This window comes from Notolepis coatsorum (assembly GCF_963971535.1).
Source record: "Notolepis coatsorum genome assembly, chromosome: 14".
Taxonomy (NCBI): Eukaryota; Metazoa; Chordata; class Actinopteri; order Aulopiformes; family Paralepididae; genus Notolepis; species Notolepis coatsorum.
In genome coordinates, this window is record NC_140178.1 from 34,626,643 (window position 1) to 34,642,015 (window position 15,373).

General features: G+C 43.5%; 1 protein-coding gene across 1 annotated transcript in view; it reads left to right on the forward strand.

Moving 5' to 3' along the window:
* Positions 1 to 7,129: 7,129 nt before the first annotated feature.
* The window catches only part of LOC311240004 (G protein-activated inward rectifier potassium channel 1-like), a gene marked incomplete at both ends in the record, with an annotated part of 93,411 nt that continues 85,167 nt past the window's right edge, over positions 7,130 to 15,373 (forward strand). The window contains one exon of the mRNA XM_084328496.1: positions 7,130 to 7,798. Coding sequence (XP_084184622.1) covers positions 7,130 to 7,798 — 669 coding nt within the window. The remainder of the gene's footprint in view (positions 7,799 to 15,373) is intronic.

Here is a 15,373-nt window from a genome sequence, read left to right on the forward strand (position 1 = left end):
CTATTGTGACATATTTAGCACAAAAGAAATCAATTCCATAAATACATTCAAACTAATTAGTCATGATGGTCTGGTCTCTTGTGAACAGGGTGACCTATGAAAACAAGGCATGATCCTGAAAACAAGAGAGGAGAGGAGAAGGAGGGAAGTGCATTTCCAGGCCATTGAGATGAGAGAGATTCCCTAAAGTAAAGGATCCCTAGACGTGAGCCCCTTAGATCTTCTGGATGAATGACTGTGTATACATCCAACAGCACATCAAACTGAATTCTTTCTTTGGGCCTTGCATTCCAATCCTGGCTTGCACTAATGACCCAATTAATTCAGAGAGAGAGAGAGAGTGTAATTGAAATGCATGGTAGAATTAATGAAAAGAAGGTCAGTGGACTATGGTTTTGATGTCCCCAGTCCCTTCATATATCTTTGAAATCACTGTCATTGTGGGAGTGTTTAAATATGTATTAGTATTTCATTCATCAAATTCAGCAATGCGACCATGGTTGACTCGGGTGTTATTTTCTGCCACGTAGTGATCTATGGGATAACTAGAGATTCCATTTTTAGAATGTAATAACCAAAGTTTAATTCAGTTTAACCAAAGTTCATCAAAGTATCAACGAGACAGAATAATAAGGACAAGAGGGCACTTCTTCACATCAAACACACACACACACACACACACACATGCATGCATGCACATACGTACATATGCACAGGCCCACACAACACACACACACACACACACACACACACACACACACACACACACACACACACACACACACACACACACACACACACACACACACACACACACACACACACGCACACCATAGAGAGAGAGGGGATCAGGTCAGCTTGCAAGCATTGTGTCACTTCAATGTCATCTTAGTCTATGTAAAGCTCAGCTTGTATGACTGAGGTTAGAAAATGTCAATGCAAGGCTCAGCTTTCCACCATCCTCTCTGAACAAGTGAGCGGTTGGAGGCACTATAGATGGGACATTAAAGCCCTAAGTCGGAATTTATTTGGACCAGATGTGGTGGGCTATATTCAAATATATTCTTGGAATATGGTTTGGTTTACAAATATAAAATAAGCTTTTGGGAACTTTCTTAACCTTCATAAAGTAGAATGTAGGTATATTTTACTCCAATGTTTTACTTTACCAACATAAACAAAACATTTAATGCCACAAAATACAGCAATTACAATTAAAAACTCATATTTACGTTGTTATATCAAGAGCCAAGTCAATCAACTACTAGAGAATCGCCATTGCACTGAATTATTATTATTATTATTATTATTTTATTATTGTACCTTTTTGTGGTGGGGCTCCCCATTTGTTTATGTTTGGATCACTGATTAAGGCTTTAAGGTCAGAGATGTCATGACTCCACTTCTCGTAAAGTAATCTGCCCTCTGTGTCGAGGGTCGACCAACTCTACACCTGCAGGCCTCCTTGCCTACCGAGGGTGAACATCTGAAAAACAGGAAACGCAATACAACGTCATCTTCTTGTTTGGTATCTATAAGGTAATTCGCTATATCAACTGACGTGAATGTCATCAATTCTTGCTCCTCATTAATATTTCATTACACATGGAATTGCTATGCTCCCTCTGTCTTCCTCTCTCCCCCAAAGCCACGCCAACCTGACAAACCTGATATACCAAATTGTATGTCACTATGAATATCATATCTCCGTCTTCCATCTATTAATGAAGGCCAAGGAAAGTGTGGGTGATTGAGGGCCAAGGTTCACTGATGAGCCTTGTTGTCCTGACTTATCCGTTTCTCATTGGAAGGCTGGGCCTACGGGACCATGCTATTTACACTCTAATCCTCATCGCCAGAGTCTTACAGTTCATTATCTATGAGCGACATTTAAGTTACAGAAGAGAGGTGTGAAACATCAACCTGGCAAACTGTATGACAAATGCCGTTCCTAGTTAGAAGGCTAAACGATTCAATTTAATGCTTTAACAGTTTGTGTTCGGTGGTGCAGGCACTATTAAACCCTTTCACTACCAAAGGGTTAACCCTTTCACTGCGACGATACAGAAGGTTAACCCTTTCACTGCCACACGACAAAGGGTTAACCCTTTCACAACCACACTACAGAAGGTTAACCTTTCACTACCACACTACAGACGGTTGGTAGTGAAAGGGTTAAACCTTCTGTAGTGTGGCAGTGAAAGGGTTTAAAACGTTCTCCCACTGCTCCATGGCGGCTTCTACACCATCGGTTCTAGTTGATTTGGTATAATGGTGCATCTTGGCTAACAGCACGCCGTGGTCCGTCTCTTGCACTCTGGAAAACTCCACTTTGGCCGCTGTACTATTCTCTAAGAGAGAGACAGCCGTCTGCTGTTTCAGCACCTTGGTGTTCCAACTCCTCCTGTCTGACAGTGGACTTGGCTTCAAGCTTTTTTAACTTCTTTCAAAGATCTAGTGATTTCATTGAACCTTTCTGTAATAGGGGTTAGAATCAGTCCAACGAGTGGTGGGAATGAGAATCAACCCGCCTGTGTGTTAGTAAGATTATGTTTGCAGTCTTGAATTCCTGGTTAGGTTTTCTTTAGAAGTGCATGTGCTGAATATCAAATGACAAAGATCAGACGGTAAGGAGGGGAAAAAAGAAGGAGAAAAAAAGCTGATGGTTGCACCCTTTTCTCCATGCAAAAGATGCTAATGTATTTCAGCTGTGTGATCGAGATCGTAAATTAAGATCAGTAAGCATGCGCATAATTATCTTTCTATGCATGCTGCAAGGGGAACATATCTAGAGAGAGGCTGTGCAAACAGAAACGGTTAACCTATTTAGAGTTCAAGCTCACCAGGTAAATAAAAAATGCCTTATCAGCTGGTGTGTGACTTAAATACACCTGATTGGGGCAAGTGAAGTGACAAGGGGCACACTTCAAAAGCTGCTTGGCACACCACCCTCCCCTTGCACCACCCTCCCCTTACACCACCCTCCCCTTACACCACCCTCCCCTTACACCCCCCTCATCTTACACCACCCTCACCTTACACCAACCTCCTCCACAGTGAAATCTCAGCACCACAAATGGCACAGTTCAACAGCCCAGAATAACAGCGGTCTACATTGTGAAAGGAAATCATTCTTATGCCTCTGTAGCCATCAATGCATATAGCCTTAGGTTTATTAAAATAACATTTTCTTACAGTCACAATCAAATAAAATAGAAATGATTATTGGTTATTTTTACGGAGCCTCATTCAATTTGAAAAAACGAAATGCACCTGATTCGAAGGTGTGCTTCAATATAAACTCTCTCTTTCTTTCTCTCTCTCTCTATCCTCCCCCCTCTCTCTCTCTCTCTACCCCCCCCCCCCACCCCAACTCTCTCTCGATCTCTGTTGACCCATTACATATTTGGATAGATAATTTGATCATCTTCCATTTACTACGTGAGTCCTATTTCTTCATTTGACCACATCTAGAATAGAGCCTCTAGAACTCTATCTCTTGTATCTCCATCCCTTGGAAAGGTTGAGGGAAATGTCCATTGTCTTTATATTAGAACCAGGACAAGCCTGACTGGACCGCGGCTGAGACAGCCACCTTTCACAACCTGGCCAGACCTGACCAAAGCCGGCTGGGACTGTTGTATCATCAGGGTTTAGCTTGTGCACCACAGTTGTTGGTGTGAATTTTGAAAGGTTGCCTAGCAACCGGAGAGTTTACAAGAAAGGCAATGGAGGCACAAACCCAACCAGACCAAACCTGGCCGTGGCTATAGCCCCAGCCAGGCTGAACATAGCTAATGGAGACAAGGCAAAAATAACACAATTAATTTAATAATGAATAATGAATTATTGTATCCACTGCTGAGGTGGAGCTATCTCCATTGTCTTTACACACTGTTCACTCATGGGGCCGGTCTTTCAAGATATTACAGGGATGTTTTTCCTGCTGTGGTGACTAATGGCTGTAAAGCTGTTGGTTGTCTGCCAGCAGCCATCTTAATGGCTCTAACAGGCAATTGTAATATTGTTACAATTCATTTGTTTGCTCCGCTCTCCTGCCAGGCCTCTTGGTTGCTGCATGAGTCATCCTAACTAAATGAGCGACGAAAATTCACACAACATGGGCCTCCGCTGTCCGAATGTACACCCCTGTGAGCATGTAGGATAACTGTAGGCTATATGACCACAAGTTTAAAGGACAGAAAAACGAAACCTTCATGACAACTATAGCCTATTAAAAGTTATAAATATACATTTGATGTGAGCACTGCTTTAATAGTGTGTAAGTGAGACTAGCGTCCCATCTTTCCTGATCTTTTTTCAATAGACGTGTGTAGGGCTGTACCGAATGTCATTTTATTTGTTTACATTCAAAGCTTCTATTGAAGTTTTCGAATGAAGCTTCGAATGTCTGTCGTCTCGACGTAATCATACAATTTTAAATGTAAAACCCCTCAAACAAAATCCTCAATTTGAATAAAGTGATTAATCTGATTAAATTAGTATTTAAATTTTTTTTTATTAACTTTCTTTAATGAATATAACTTGTCAGTTTCGTCAACATAAATAATCCAATAAGGGCACGGTTGGTAAGAAAGTGATGGTGACGTCTTGATGGAGTGCCGAGCACCAAGCGGATGCAGAGGCTACATTATTTATGATAAATGTTTTTAAATGTTTATGACGAGTCATATACTATAATAGTATAATATTAGTGTAGCCTAATCTTTATCTGCAACTGTGAAGAAAAAACCCATGGTCTAAACAGAATGAATAGACACATACACATTTTTTTTAATAATAATAATAAAAAGAAAATTCGAATGTTGATTTAGAATTCGATTGTCAAAGTTATAATGAAGCTTCGAAGCTTCGAACTATTCGGTACAGCCCTAAACGTGTGCCTATTCAGCCGGCGTAGGCTCATATAAAACAAGATAAGATATGCCTTTATTGATCCCCTTGGAGAAATTCGGGGAAGGGGGGAGGGGGGAGGTACAGGCATGTGCAAGGTAATAGTAGAAAGACATAGATATAGGCAATACAATTTGATTTGAATATAAAATATGAGAAAAATAAATAGTATAAAAAATATAATTAACTCTGAATATAAAAATATTAGAAAAATAAACAGTGTAAACAAGGGTGCAGATGAGGGTCTCTATGCCCTAATGGTTATATGGGACTATATGAAATTAGATCAAATGGAGGGAAGCGGAGTTGAAGGCCGACATGAGCGAAAATATTTTAGTTTGAATTGAAATGTTTGAGCTACATGATGTGTACTTAAGATACCGCCCTCTCCCTTCCAGAAATGTAAAGATTGATACCACTCACTTACAGATCGCCCTGTGTGTTGTTCTTCTGTCTAATCAGTATTTGCAAACATCTCTGCCTCAAGGCCAAAAACCAAAGAACCAAGACTAATCTGTGATGCTGTACCGACGAACAGCTATAGGGCTGATCTATTAACGAGGCCAGGGAGCTGCATTTGTTCACTTGTATAATATATTATTTGAACCCAAATGACATTTGCACGCACCAATGCTATCCATTCCAAACCAGAAAATGTACCATTGTCTCGAGAACATCATCTGTGACATTTGTCTCTGACCTTTATATTTTCCAGTTAATTCTGTATGGACTTGTACTGTATCAGCTTGACATCACATTAGTGAGCAGGACAGCCTATCCCCTCAATGTCCAAGGGAGACAAAAGTCAACGTTCCCACAACGATAACAATATATTTTCAAACTGTATCCAGCAGTACATAACCATTTATTTTTCAACAATGCATAATGAAAGCCTATATAATATCAGTCATGAAGACGTGAGGTTCTGATGGCTTCTTCTTTCTGTCTGATTATTGCTGAGAGCCAAGGTCGAACCCCCCCTTTACAATGTCCTTTGGGATGATATGGGTCGCTCAATGGAGGGGCCAGCCAGCCACGCTACCTGAATCAATAACAGTCTCCAGGGACTGAAGATAAGGCAAGGTCAGGCCTCGATTGGGCCAAGCTTCAGTACAATGCTTTTAATTACTAATGGAATCAGTTTACAGTTTACAATAAGGTTTACTTATAGTGCATTCAATGAAGCCACCGTCCAACCAAGTCTCCCGTCCGTGCACATGCTTGCTCCTGCCAGTAGATGGCGGTGTGTAACTTGGAGTGTAGGCAACAAATTCTACCGTTTCATCAATTATAGACTCGCTGTTCTAATCACCCGAGCGTCTAGACTTGTTCTCCGAATTCTCTATATTGCTAATCCCCCGAGGAGCATAATTTGAGAAAGATTATGAATATGTTCAAACCAATTAGGAGTGACGAATTATTTATAGTGTTTAATTTCTGTCCAAATCTGACTAAATTGACCAAAATAACCGAAATTGAATTACCAAAGTCCGCTCGTGTCTTCTTCACCCCCTCCCCACACGCACGCACACACACGCACGCACACACACAAATTTCAAAGATCAAATAATATTTAGGCTATAGGATTATTAATTAATATGTCAGAGGTTCAATATGCTTTTATGACATGTGGATACAAAACGCATCTCCCCCACCACACTATTTGACTACCTACAGAAAGCACGCGTTTTTTTTTTTTTTTTTTTTTTACAAGTGAAATATTATAAAAGTGATTAAAAGTAATATTCACACTCCGCCTCAAAACGATGTCTTCCATCCCTCCCTCCTCCCCTCTTCCGAGACCTAGTCACACACCCCCCCTTCTCATCTTCGACAGCCCAGAAGAAGCTGTGAATGGCAGGCAACTCGTATGTCCCCTCACTCGCCCATTGGTGAGCGCGTCCCTGTGGCTGCACTTGTATGTCTGAGCCGAGCGCACTCAGCGCACTACTTGGTTACTTCAGTAGCGTCACTTGGATTTTGGATGTTGAACATTTATCCGCACATAGATGAAGGGATGGTGGCAAATGTACAAGGCAAAGGACTCTGTGCTTCACAATACTAAAATACACAGCATTGTTTTGAGTTGGAAGATATTCATCCTTGCGCACTGAAGTGGCCATGGCGCATTTTACGCACTGCAGATAAACAGTCTTTTGGGACAAGAACTAACTAAAAAAAGATGGATCATAACAACTGATTGACCCGTGAAGTTATGGCTGCGCTTCGGAGGAAATTCGGGGACGATTACCAGGTGGTGAATACAAACCGAGCAACCACTTTTTCGGCGCCAGTTAACAAAAAGAAACGCCAGCGCTTCGTGGAGAAGAACGGTCGCTGCAACGTACAGCATGGAAATCTTGGCGGAGAGACCAGCAGGTACATCTCCGACCTTTTCACTACTTTAGTAGACCTGAAGTGGCGATGGAACATGCTTATCTTCATCCTAACCTACACCATCGCCTGGCTGGTCATGGCGTCGATGTGGTGGATCATCGCGTACATCCGAGGGGACATAAACCACGGCCACGACCCGTCCTACATCCCCTGCGTGGCCAACGTTTACAACTTCCCCTCGGCTTTCCTCTTCTTCATAGAGACAGAAGCCACGATCGGTTACGGCTACCGTTACATCACTGAGAAATGCCCAGAGGGAATCATCCTCTTCTTATTCCAGTCCCTCCTGGGCTCCATAGTGGACGCCTTTCTCATCGGCTGCATGTTCATCAAAATGTCCCAGCCCAAGAAGCGCGCGGAGACGCTCATGTTCAGCCAGTACGCGGTGATCTCCCAGCGCGACGGGAAGCTGTGCCTCATGTTCCGCGTGGGCAACCTGCGCAACAGCCATATGGTGTCCGCGCAGATCAGGTGCAAACTCATAAAGGTAAGGCAAACAAAAAGCGGCAGATGGCCTCTGCGCCACGAGACTGTTTATTACTGACCATAAAATAATCCATAGTGATCATTCCATACTAAAACTGTGACATATAGGCTATAGAGGGTATAATTGAACTCACAAGCGTGTCAGAATACTGTGTGCAAATCACACTGCTGTGCGCACATCATCATGTCCTATGGAAATATAATGGGAGAGTGTGTGTTGTGGCGTTGGCTCATGTGGGATTGTAAACAGCTCCATTGGGGAGAACAAGCCCCTCTGAGCTTCATAGAACCATTTCACCACAAATCAACACATATGCAAATTAGGAAAGACAGCTCACGGAAATTGAAAAACAAAAAAAACACATGATTCCCTTTGGCACCATGATTGGACTCTTTGCTGACTGAAATGGTTCCAGTATGCATCCTGGAACCATGAACGTTTAACCACACAATGTGAGGGAGCAGTTGCATATTACATATCAAACATCTGAATATTCCTAATCAGCTTTATTCAAAACAGTAGCCTAAAGCAGGTGTCTCCACACAATGTGTGTCTTGTCAAACAAAAAAGGCTCAAGACAGCATCACCATAATCCGGCAATTGAGATTGAGATTGTGTGGCTGGGTGGCAGCCAGGTGCAACTCAGACCACTGTGGTAGGAGAGTAAAGGGAGTCTTAATTGGGACCATTGCAGTTGGACAAAGCCACGTCCAACACCGTTCAGTTCAGCAGTGATATTTTAGAGTCACAGGCTCTGAGGATGTGGTGGTGAGACAGTTGAACCTCTAAGCACAAAACTCAGGGAATAATATAGCGAGGGAGGCGTGCGTTCATAATGACCACTGATCCCCCATGTCAGGTCAACAGCTCTCCTGGGAGTGAGTTCCCCCACAGAGAGATAATGAGGGGTCTTTATGACGAGCACAAAGGAAGAACGTCCTCCTCTCCTCAAGGGAATAAGGCCTTTTATTTCCCTATGCATGTAAAATTTGAGACCTTTAGGATAAAAAAATTTAAAGTCTCCCACGACTCTGCTGTACAAAGACTTTGAAAAGGACAAAACACATATGGAACTAGAAAGGTGCGCTCGGTAGAGCGTGAATCTTCACCAGGCGGCAGCCACACATTTCTTCTCTAGTAGCTCCTACATGTTAGGCAGAGCTTAAAGAGATTGTCCTTGTTTTTAATAAATTGCGTGTGCGTAGATGTATAAAGTGTATGTTTTGGTAGATCTCAGTCTACCGTTCACACTGCCACTGGGTTGAAAATATGCTCCATGAAACCTGAAAGTCGGCAGTCATAGGTAATTTACCCACTGTATTATTTATTTTTGCTAATGTTACTGTATTACTCTGCTACAAGCTTGCACAAATTTGCACAGCAACCGGGAGCACCCGGGAGTTCATAGCAAGCTCACCCAACTGAATGCTGAGGTTTGACACGCAGGGCTTGTAATGCAGTGTTAACACTTTGAGTGCCACGGACGCGTTTTGTCGTTAGTTCATGCCGCCAGTTGAATGCCAGCAACGCTATATAGTGTTTGTTTGTCGTATTTTTTATTTTATTAGCGATTTAAATTCATATTTCATCAATCGAGCCTCACGCTAGTGTTGCAGACTCTCTCTGAGCTCCATTGGAAAAATATCGCCCCCTATCGTCTCTCCCTGTGTAACTGCACCCCATTTGGTTAGACTGGGGGGGGGGTCCAGCCTCCTCATTGTACTTCTCCGGCGAGGCATCTGAAGAGACCCAAGTGATCGCCGAGCCGGAAAACGTGTGGAATACATATTTACAGTACCCAATGCGATCGATATTTGGAATGGCGATCAGGAATTGGAATAATCTTTTTGGAGAACATCTGATCTGAGGTAAGTAGGGATGTCCGATATTATCGGCCTACCGATGATATCGGCATTAAAATGTGATATCGGAAAATATCGGTATTGGTTTTAATTTAAAAAAAAATTACATTTCTATAACCTTTATTTACCCAGGCAAGCAAGTAAGAACAAATTCTGATTTTATTTATTGTCAAAAGTATGCATAATGTTGTGTTAATTCCACAACAAGAGATATGTAATGTTAATTACCTGAAATTATTCCATTTTTTATCGGTTGATATTGGTTGATATCGGTATCGGAAATTAAGAGTTGGACGATATCGGTATCGGTAAAAAAGCCAATATCGAGCATCCCTAGAGGTAAGCAATTTATTTGACCAGTCTTGGGGTAATCGGATCTTTTTTGACCTATATATCAGCATGTGCCCCATGTGTGTGTGTGTGTGTGTGTGTGTGTGTGTGCGCGCTGATCAGGAAATGAGAGAATATATTTTTCAGATCGCTTATATAGCGTGCATAAGTATACTTGATATACTATCGATAATCTAGCGTTTATTTGAAAACGATTCATAAATAGGCCGAAAAATGACAACGTTTTTTGTGTATGCCAGAATATTCCAGTAAAGGGCGTTTATCACGGAATCTATATATTTTCCTGAAAAGCGAGGGCTTTTCAAAATGCCATAAAACGGAAATGAACCGATTAAAAAACAAAACAATCCGTTTTGACAATGTTGACTGCAAACAAGTCATTGATAAACGACGGGCAGATTAGACACATAGCCATAATTTAAGACAGAGATTATGCATTCACAACGCTATCATTGAAGTGGGTGCTGGCATCCAACCATGTTTTACCATGTTAACAAGTGGCAACCAAAGTGTTAAGGAAAGTAAAACAGTGCCATGATTTTCACCAGGATGAATTTCACTAGCAACTTTCGAACATCTTTGAAGTCTAATGGAGTATTTTCCACCCCTTTTCAACTTCAACGACAGTGTAAATGGTGTTTAGTAAGGTCATACTCTCTGTCAGGATCTATGGGTAACAGTACTGTATATTTGCATATTATATATGTCACAAATGTAACAGTACTATATACCTGTTTGTCATGTATGTCCCTATGCCATACATGTCATGATGTCATATGTTGTGTATGTCATAAATGTCACTATGAATTGAAAATGGGGGACCCTGATGTAAACAAGACGAAAGTCTTTCTCTGGTCTGCATCTCCTTAACAATTGTGTGTATTGAGCCGTACTGTATTGTACCCATTCTGCAATCTGTTAAATAAAGTTTTCATTCATTCATTCATTCAGCTGATATCAGCGATCACACCGGCCGTATATACCTAGTACCAACACAACATTTGTTAAGACAGGTGCAATCTCTGGTAATGGTGAGAGGTAAAAATTAGACTGGTATGGTCCTTTAAGTGTGGGGTGTGGCAAAAATGGACCAGCAAAAGCAGATCTCCGGACATTATTCCTATTACACACAATTACACTATTACACGATAAGACATGTGTCAAGTTTGGTCGAAATCAGATCAGGAGGTACGCTAATTTAAGTATTGAACATTTACCTTGACGGTGGCACTACTAGAGGAAAGGTCATGGGGTCACCAAAATCAATAGGATCCTTCTTCTAGAGGTCATGAATGTGCACCGCAAATATTAGACCAATCGGCCTTGTAGTTCGTGAGATTCACGGACAGACAGATAGACGCACAGACAGACAGTCAGATACACACACACACAACGCACACGATCTCACTCCAGGTTTCCGCCTATTGGAGATAAAAACATTAATTAAATGTATAGGCTCTCCACTGTCATTGGGTGACATTGTAAATTTTATTGCGGTTCACAACCTCCTTTATTATCTCCGTCATTCTCCCCCTGCACGCTCTCTCAAATAAGGCAGAAATCCCACACACGGTATAGTTTACGCAGTATAAGAACTAGGTACATCCAAGGCATTAGCTAATGAACCTCAAGCACTGTGATACTGAGCAGATGATGATGATGTAGGAGAGTGACTGTCCCCCTCACTTAAGCGCTTATTATCTCGGAGCCGCTTACAGCCACGTCTGTGTTCAGCGTGTAAAACTGGCTGCAGTGAAGACAAACAGCATTAGCCGAGGTGCTTGGAGCTTGTTTATGTCAGTGTTCTCTCTCCCAACCTCCACATCAGCACAGCACACTGAGCAGAGAGTTGGGTGGCTTAATGATGCATGCATGCAGGCAGGCAGGCAGGCAGGCAGGCAGGCAGGGAGAGCCCAGCTATTCAGCTCCCAGAAAGAGAGAGAGAGAGAGAGAGAGAGAGAGAGAGAGAGAGAGAGAGATAGGGGGGGGGACTAGACAGAAAGAATGATATGAACATAGAGGAGGCAGAAACAGGCGAAGGGGAGCTGTCACACTATCAGCTGTTGAAAGGCAGCCTTGCAGGGCATCGCCACAGGGGGAAGGCCTTGCCAAAAGGATGATGCTGGCATAGCTGGCAGCGTAAGAGAGAGTGTGAGAGAGAGAGGGGGGGGGGGTAATAGACAGAAAAAAGTATGGTGAAATAGAGTGAGAAGGGGGGAGAGAGAGAGAGAATCAGTAAGAAATGGAGAGATATCTGACAGATGTGTGACAGGAGCAACAAAACCAACAGAACTACATTTCTTAAAGAGAACCCAACCCTATTATATAGGCATAGAGTACAATCACACACCTGCATTCTTTTCACTGGCCTGTCCTGTAGGGTTAATCTCCTACGCAGCCCTGCAACACCTGTGCCAACACACCTGCCATGGTGGACGTTTGCTGGAGTGTTCCACAATATTCTCTCCATTTCATACAGGTGTGATTTTTCATGAGGCATTGAACGGTAGGATTTTCTTTTTAACAATAAGGAACAGAGCCAGAGGTTACATAACCAGGTTTAGTCTTTCTTTTGAAGAGGAAACTATATGACCGAAGGGGGGACAGGTGATGGAAGAGACTTCAGGACGTAATTGTGGCTTCAGGCAATCTATGCACAGGAGAGTCACACGTAGTCACCTCTATGTTTGAACAACAGAAAAGCGAGAGAAGTGATAAAAAAAACAGGAAACCTCCCAACTACACCGCCCTCATCTCTCTGTTGCTCTCGCTCTCGCTCTCGCTCTCTCTCTCTCTCTCTCTCTCTCTCTCTCTCTCTCTCTCTCTCTCTCTCTCTCTCTTCTCTCGCGCTCCTCTCGCGCTCTCTCTCTTGCTCTCTCTCTCTCTCTCTCTCTCCTCTCTCTCTCTCTCTCTCTCTCTCTCTTCTCATCTCTCTCTCTCTCTCTCTCTCTCACTGTCTCTCTCTCTCTCTCTCTCTCCCACTGTGTGCTCCACAAGTGTTTTGTTTTCCTCCAGGGCTATTTGTTGCATAGCGTTGTTCTTTCCCTCAAAGGCTCTTTGGCCAAGACAAAATAGTGCCCAAGAAAGAACAGATAGCCCCTGCTAGACTATAGAATGTTTGATTGTGAAAACAAAGAGATTCACCTTCAGTAGATGAATAGATAAAGCACAGTGATTCATATATATATATATATATATATATATATATATATATATATATATATATTCTTTTTTTAATTCTCTCTTTCTCCGATTTTTTCTCTGTTTCTCCCCGTCCAAATGTAGTCGTTGTGCCAATTCCACCCTCCCCCTACCTGGTTGTTGTGCGCATGTTCTCTTACTGGTCGGTACAAGGAACCCTGAAGTCATCTGCACGCTTCCTCCGACACGCGTGGCGACAGCCAGTGACTCTTTTTTTCGTGATTCATATTTGAGTTAAGATAATCCTTTAATTGATCCCCTTGGGGCAATTCAGTTGTCAAGCAGCATGGGGGGGGGGGGGGGGGTACAGGGTGGGGGATGCATAGCTTCACAATACAAATACAATATAGTAATATAAAAAGTACAAACACAAGATAGTCCAGTGGTGAGAGTCCAGTGATATGAGTCTCTAGTGCAAAGAAACAAGATAGTCGGTATAAAGGACCGGCCCAGGCGGTTTGAGGTGTGTCGGGGGGGGGGGGGGGGGGGGGGGGGGGGGGGTGAGTCTTAGGCTGAACGTGCTCTTCATACTGGGCTAGCTCCTCGTAGAGGGGGTGAGAGGGGTTTTCCAGGATGGCTTCTAGCTTTTTCTTCATCCTCCTCTCAGCCACCACCGCTAGGTTATCCAGCTCACCACCCACTACTGAGCCAGCCTTCTTCACCAGCTTGTTCAGCTTGCTGGAGTCCCTTGAGTTGATGTTGCCCCCCCCCCCCCCCCCCCCCCCCCCCCCCCAGCACACCACAGCAAAAAAGAGGACGCTGGCTACAACCGACTGGTAGAACGATAGCAGCAGTCGGTTGCACACGTCAAACGACCTGAGTATCCTCAGGAAGAACAGCCTACTATGTCCCTTCCTGTAGAGGGCCTCAGTGTTGTCCGACCAGTCCTAGTTTTTTGTTCAGGTGAACTCCAAGTAACTTGTAGGACTCCACCATCTCTACCTCCTCCCCTCCGATAGTCCACCACCAGCTCCTTTGTCTTGCTGACGTTGAGTTGGAGCTGGTTACTGTCCGACCACCCTACGAAGCTCTCCACCAGAGCCCTGTATTCAGCCTCATCGTCGTCCACAATGTAGCTGACGATGGAGGAGTCATCGGAGAACTTCTGCAGGTGGCACGTTCTTGTGTTGTAGCAGAAGTCGGAGGTGTAGAGGGTAAACAAAAAGGGTGACAGCACGGGTACCCTGGGGAGCGCCAGTGTTGCTCACCAGCACCTCTGATTGGCTGCCCTGAAGTCTCACGTACTAAGGTCTGCTGGTGAGGTAGTCAGTGATCCAGGCCACCATTCCCCGGTCCAGCTGCATCCCAGTGAGCTTCTCCTCTAGCCGCAGTGGGCTGGATGGTGTTGAATGCGCTGGAGAAGTCGAAGAACATGATCCTCACTGAGCTGCGTGGCCTCTCCAGGTGTGTATAGGCCCTGTGGAGCATGTAGGTGATGGCGTCCTCCACACCAATGTTTGCCTGGTAAGCAAACTTGCAGGGGGTCTAGGGAGTCACTCACCAGGGGCTTGAGGTGCTGCAGGACTAGCCGCTCAAAGGTCTTCATGACGTGTGACGTCAGAGCGACCGGCCTGTCGTCATTGAGGCACTTGGCGGTGAAGGGTCTTCCTTTCTTCCCGATTGCAGTGAACGTTGTGGGAACAGCAGCTTCAACTTGTCCATCTGAGCTGATTTCATTGAGACCAGGGATCTGACCGCAACACTCTCCTCTAACAGACCAGTCTTCGCCCGCTTGGTAGCTAGAGTATGTATGTGGCCGTTTGATATTCATGATCCTTCTACCGTTTCTAATTTTAAATTGGTTTGTGCCAATAACGACAAGCTTTGGACTTGTCAGTGCCAGACGCAGGGTATGGGGTAGACCTCGCATACAGTCACGTCATCCCCCAATAACCAATAACCAATAGCAGCTTGCATATATAGACAGTACCTGGCGGAGCTGTTTATTGCAGTTGAGGCGACCGGAAATAAACAGCTTGCGCCAGGTATATATAATGCGCTTGTGCTGGTTAGACTATAGGCTACATAACGTTACGTATGTAGTACTTGCGGTGCGTGCATTAGTGCATGTTTTGGGGATTAGTGAGAGGACAAAAACAATAATTATTAATTAATAATATTTTATAAATAATTTTTTATTTTTTTGTGGGCCACTATTGAA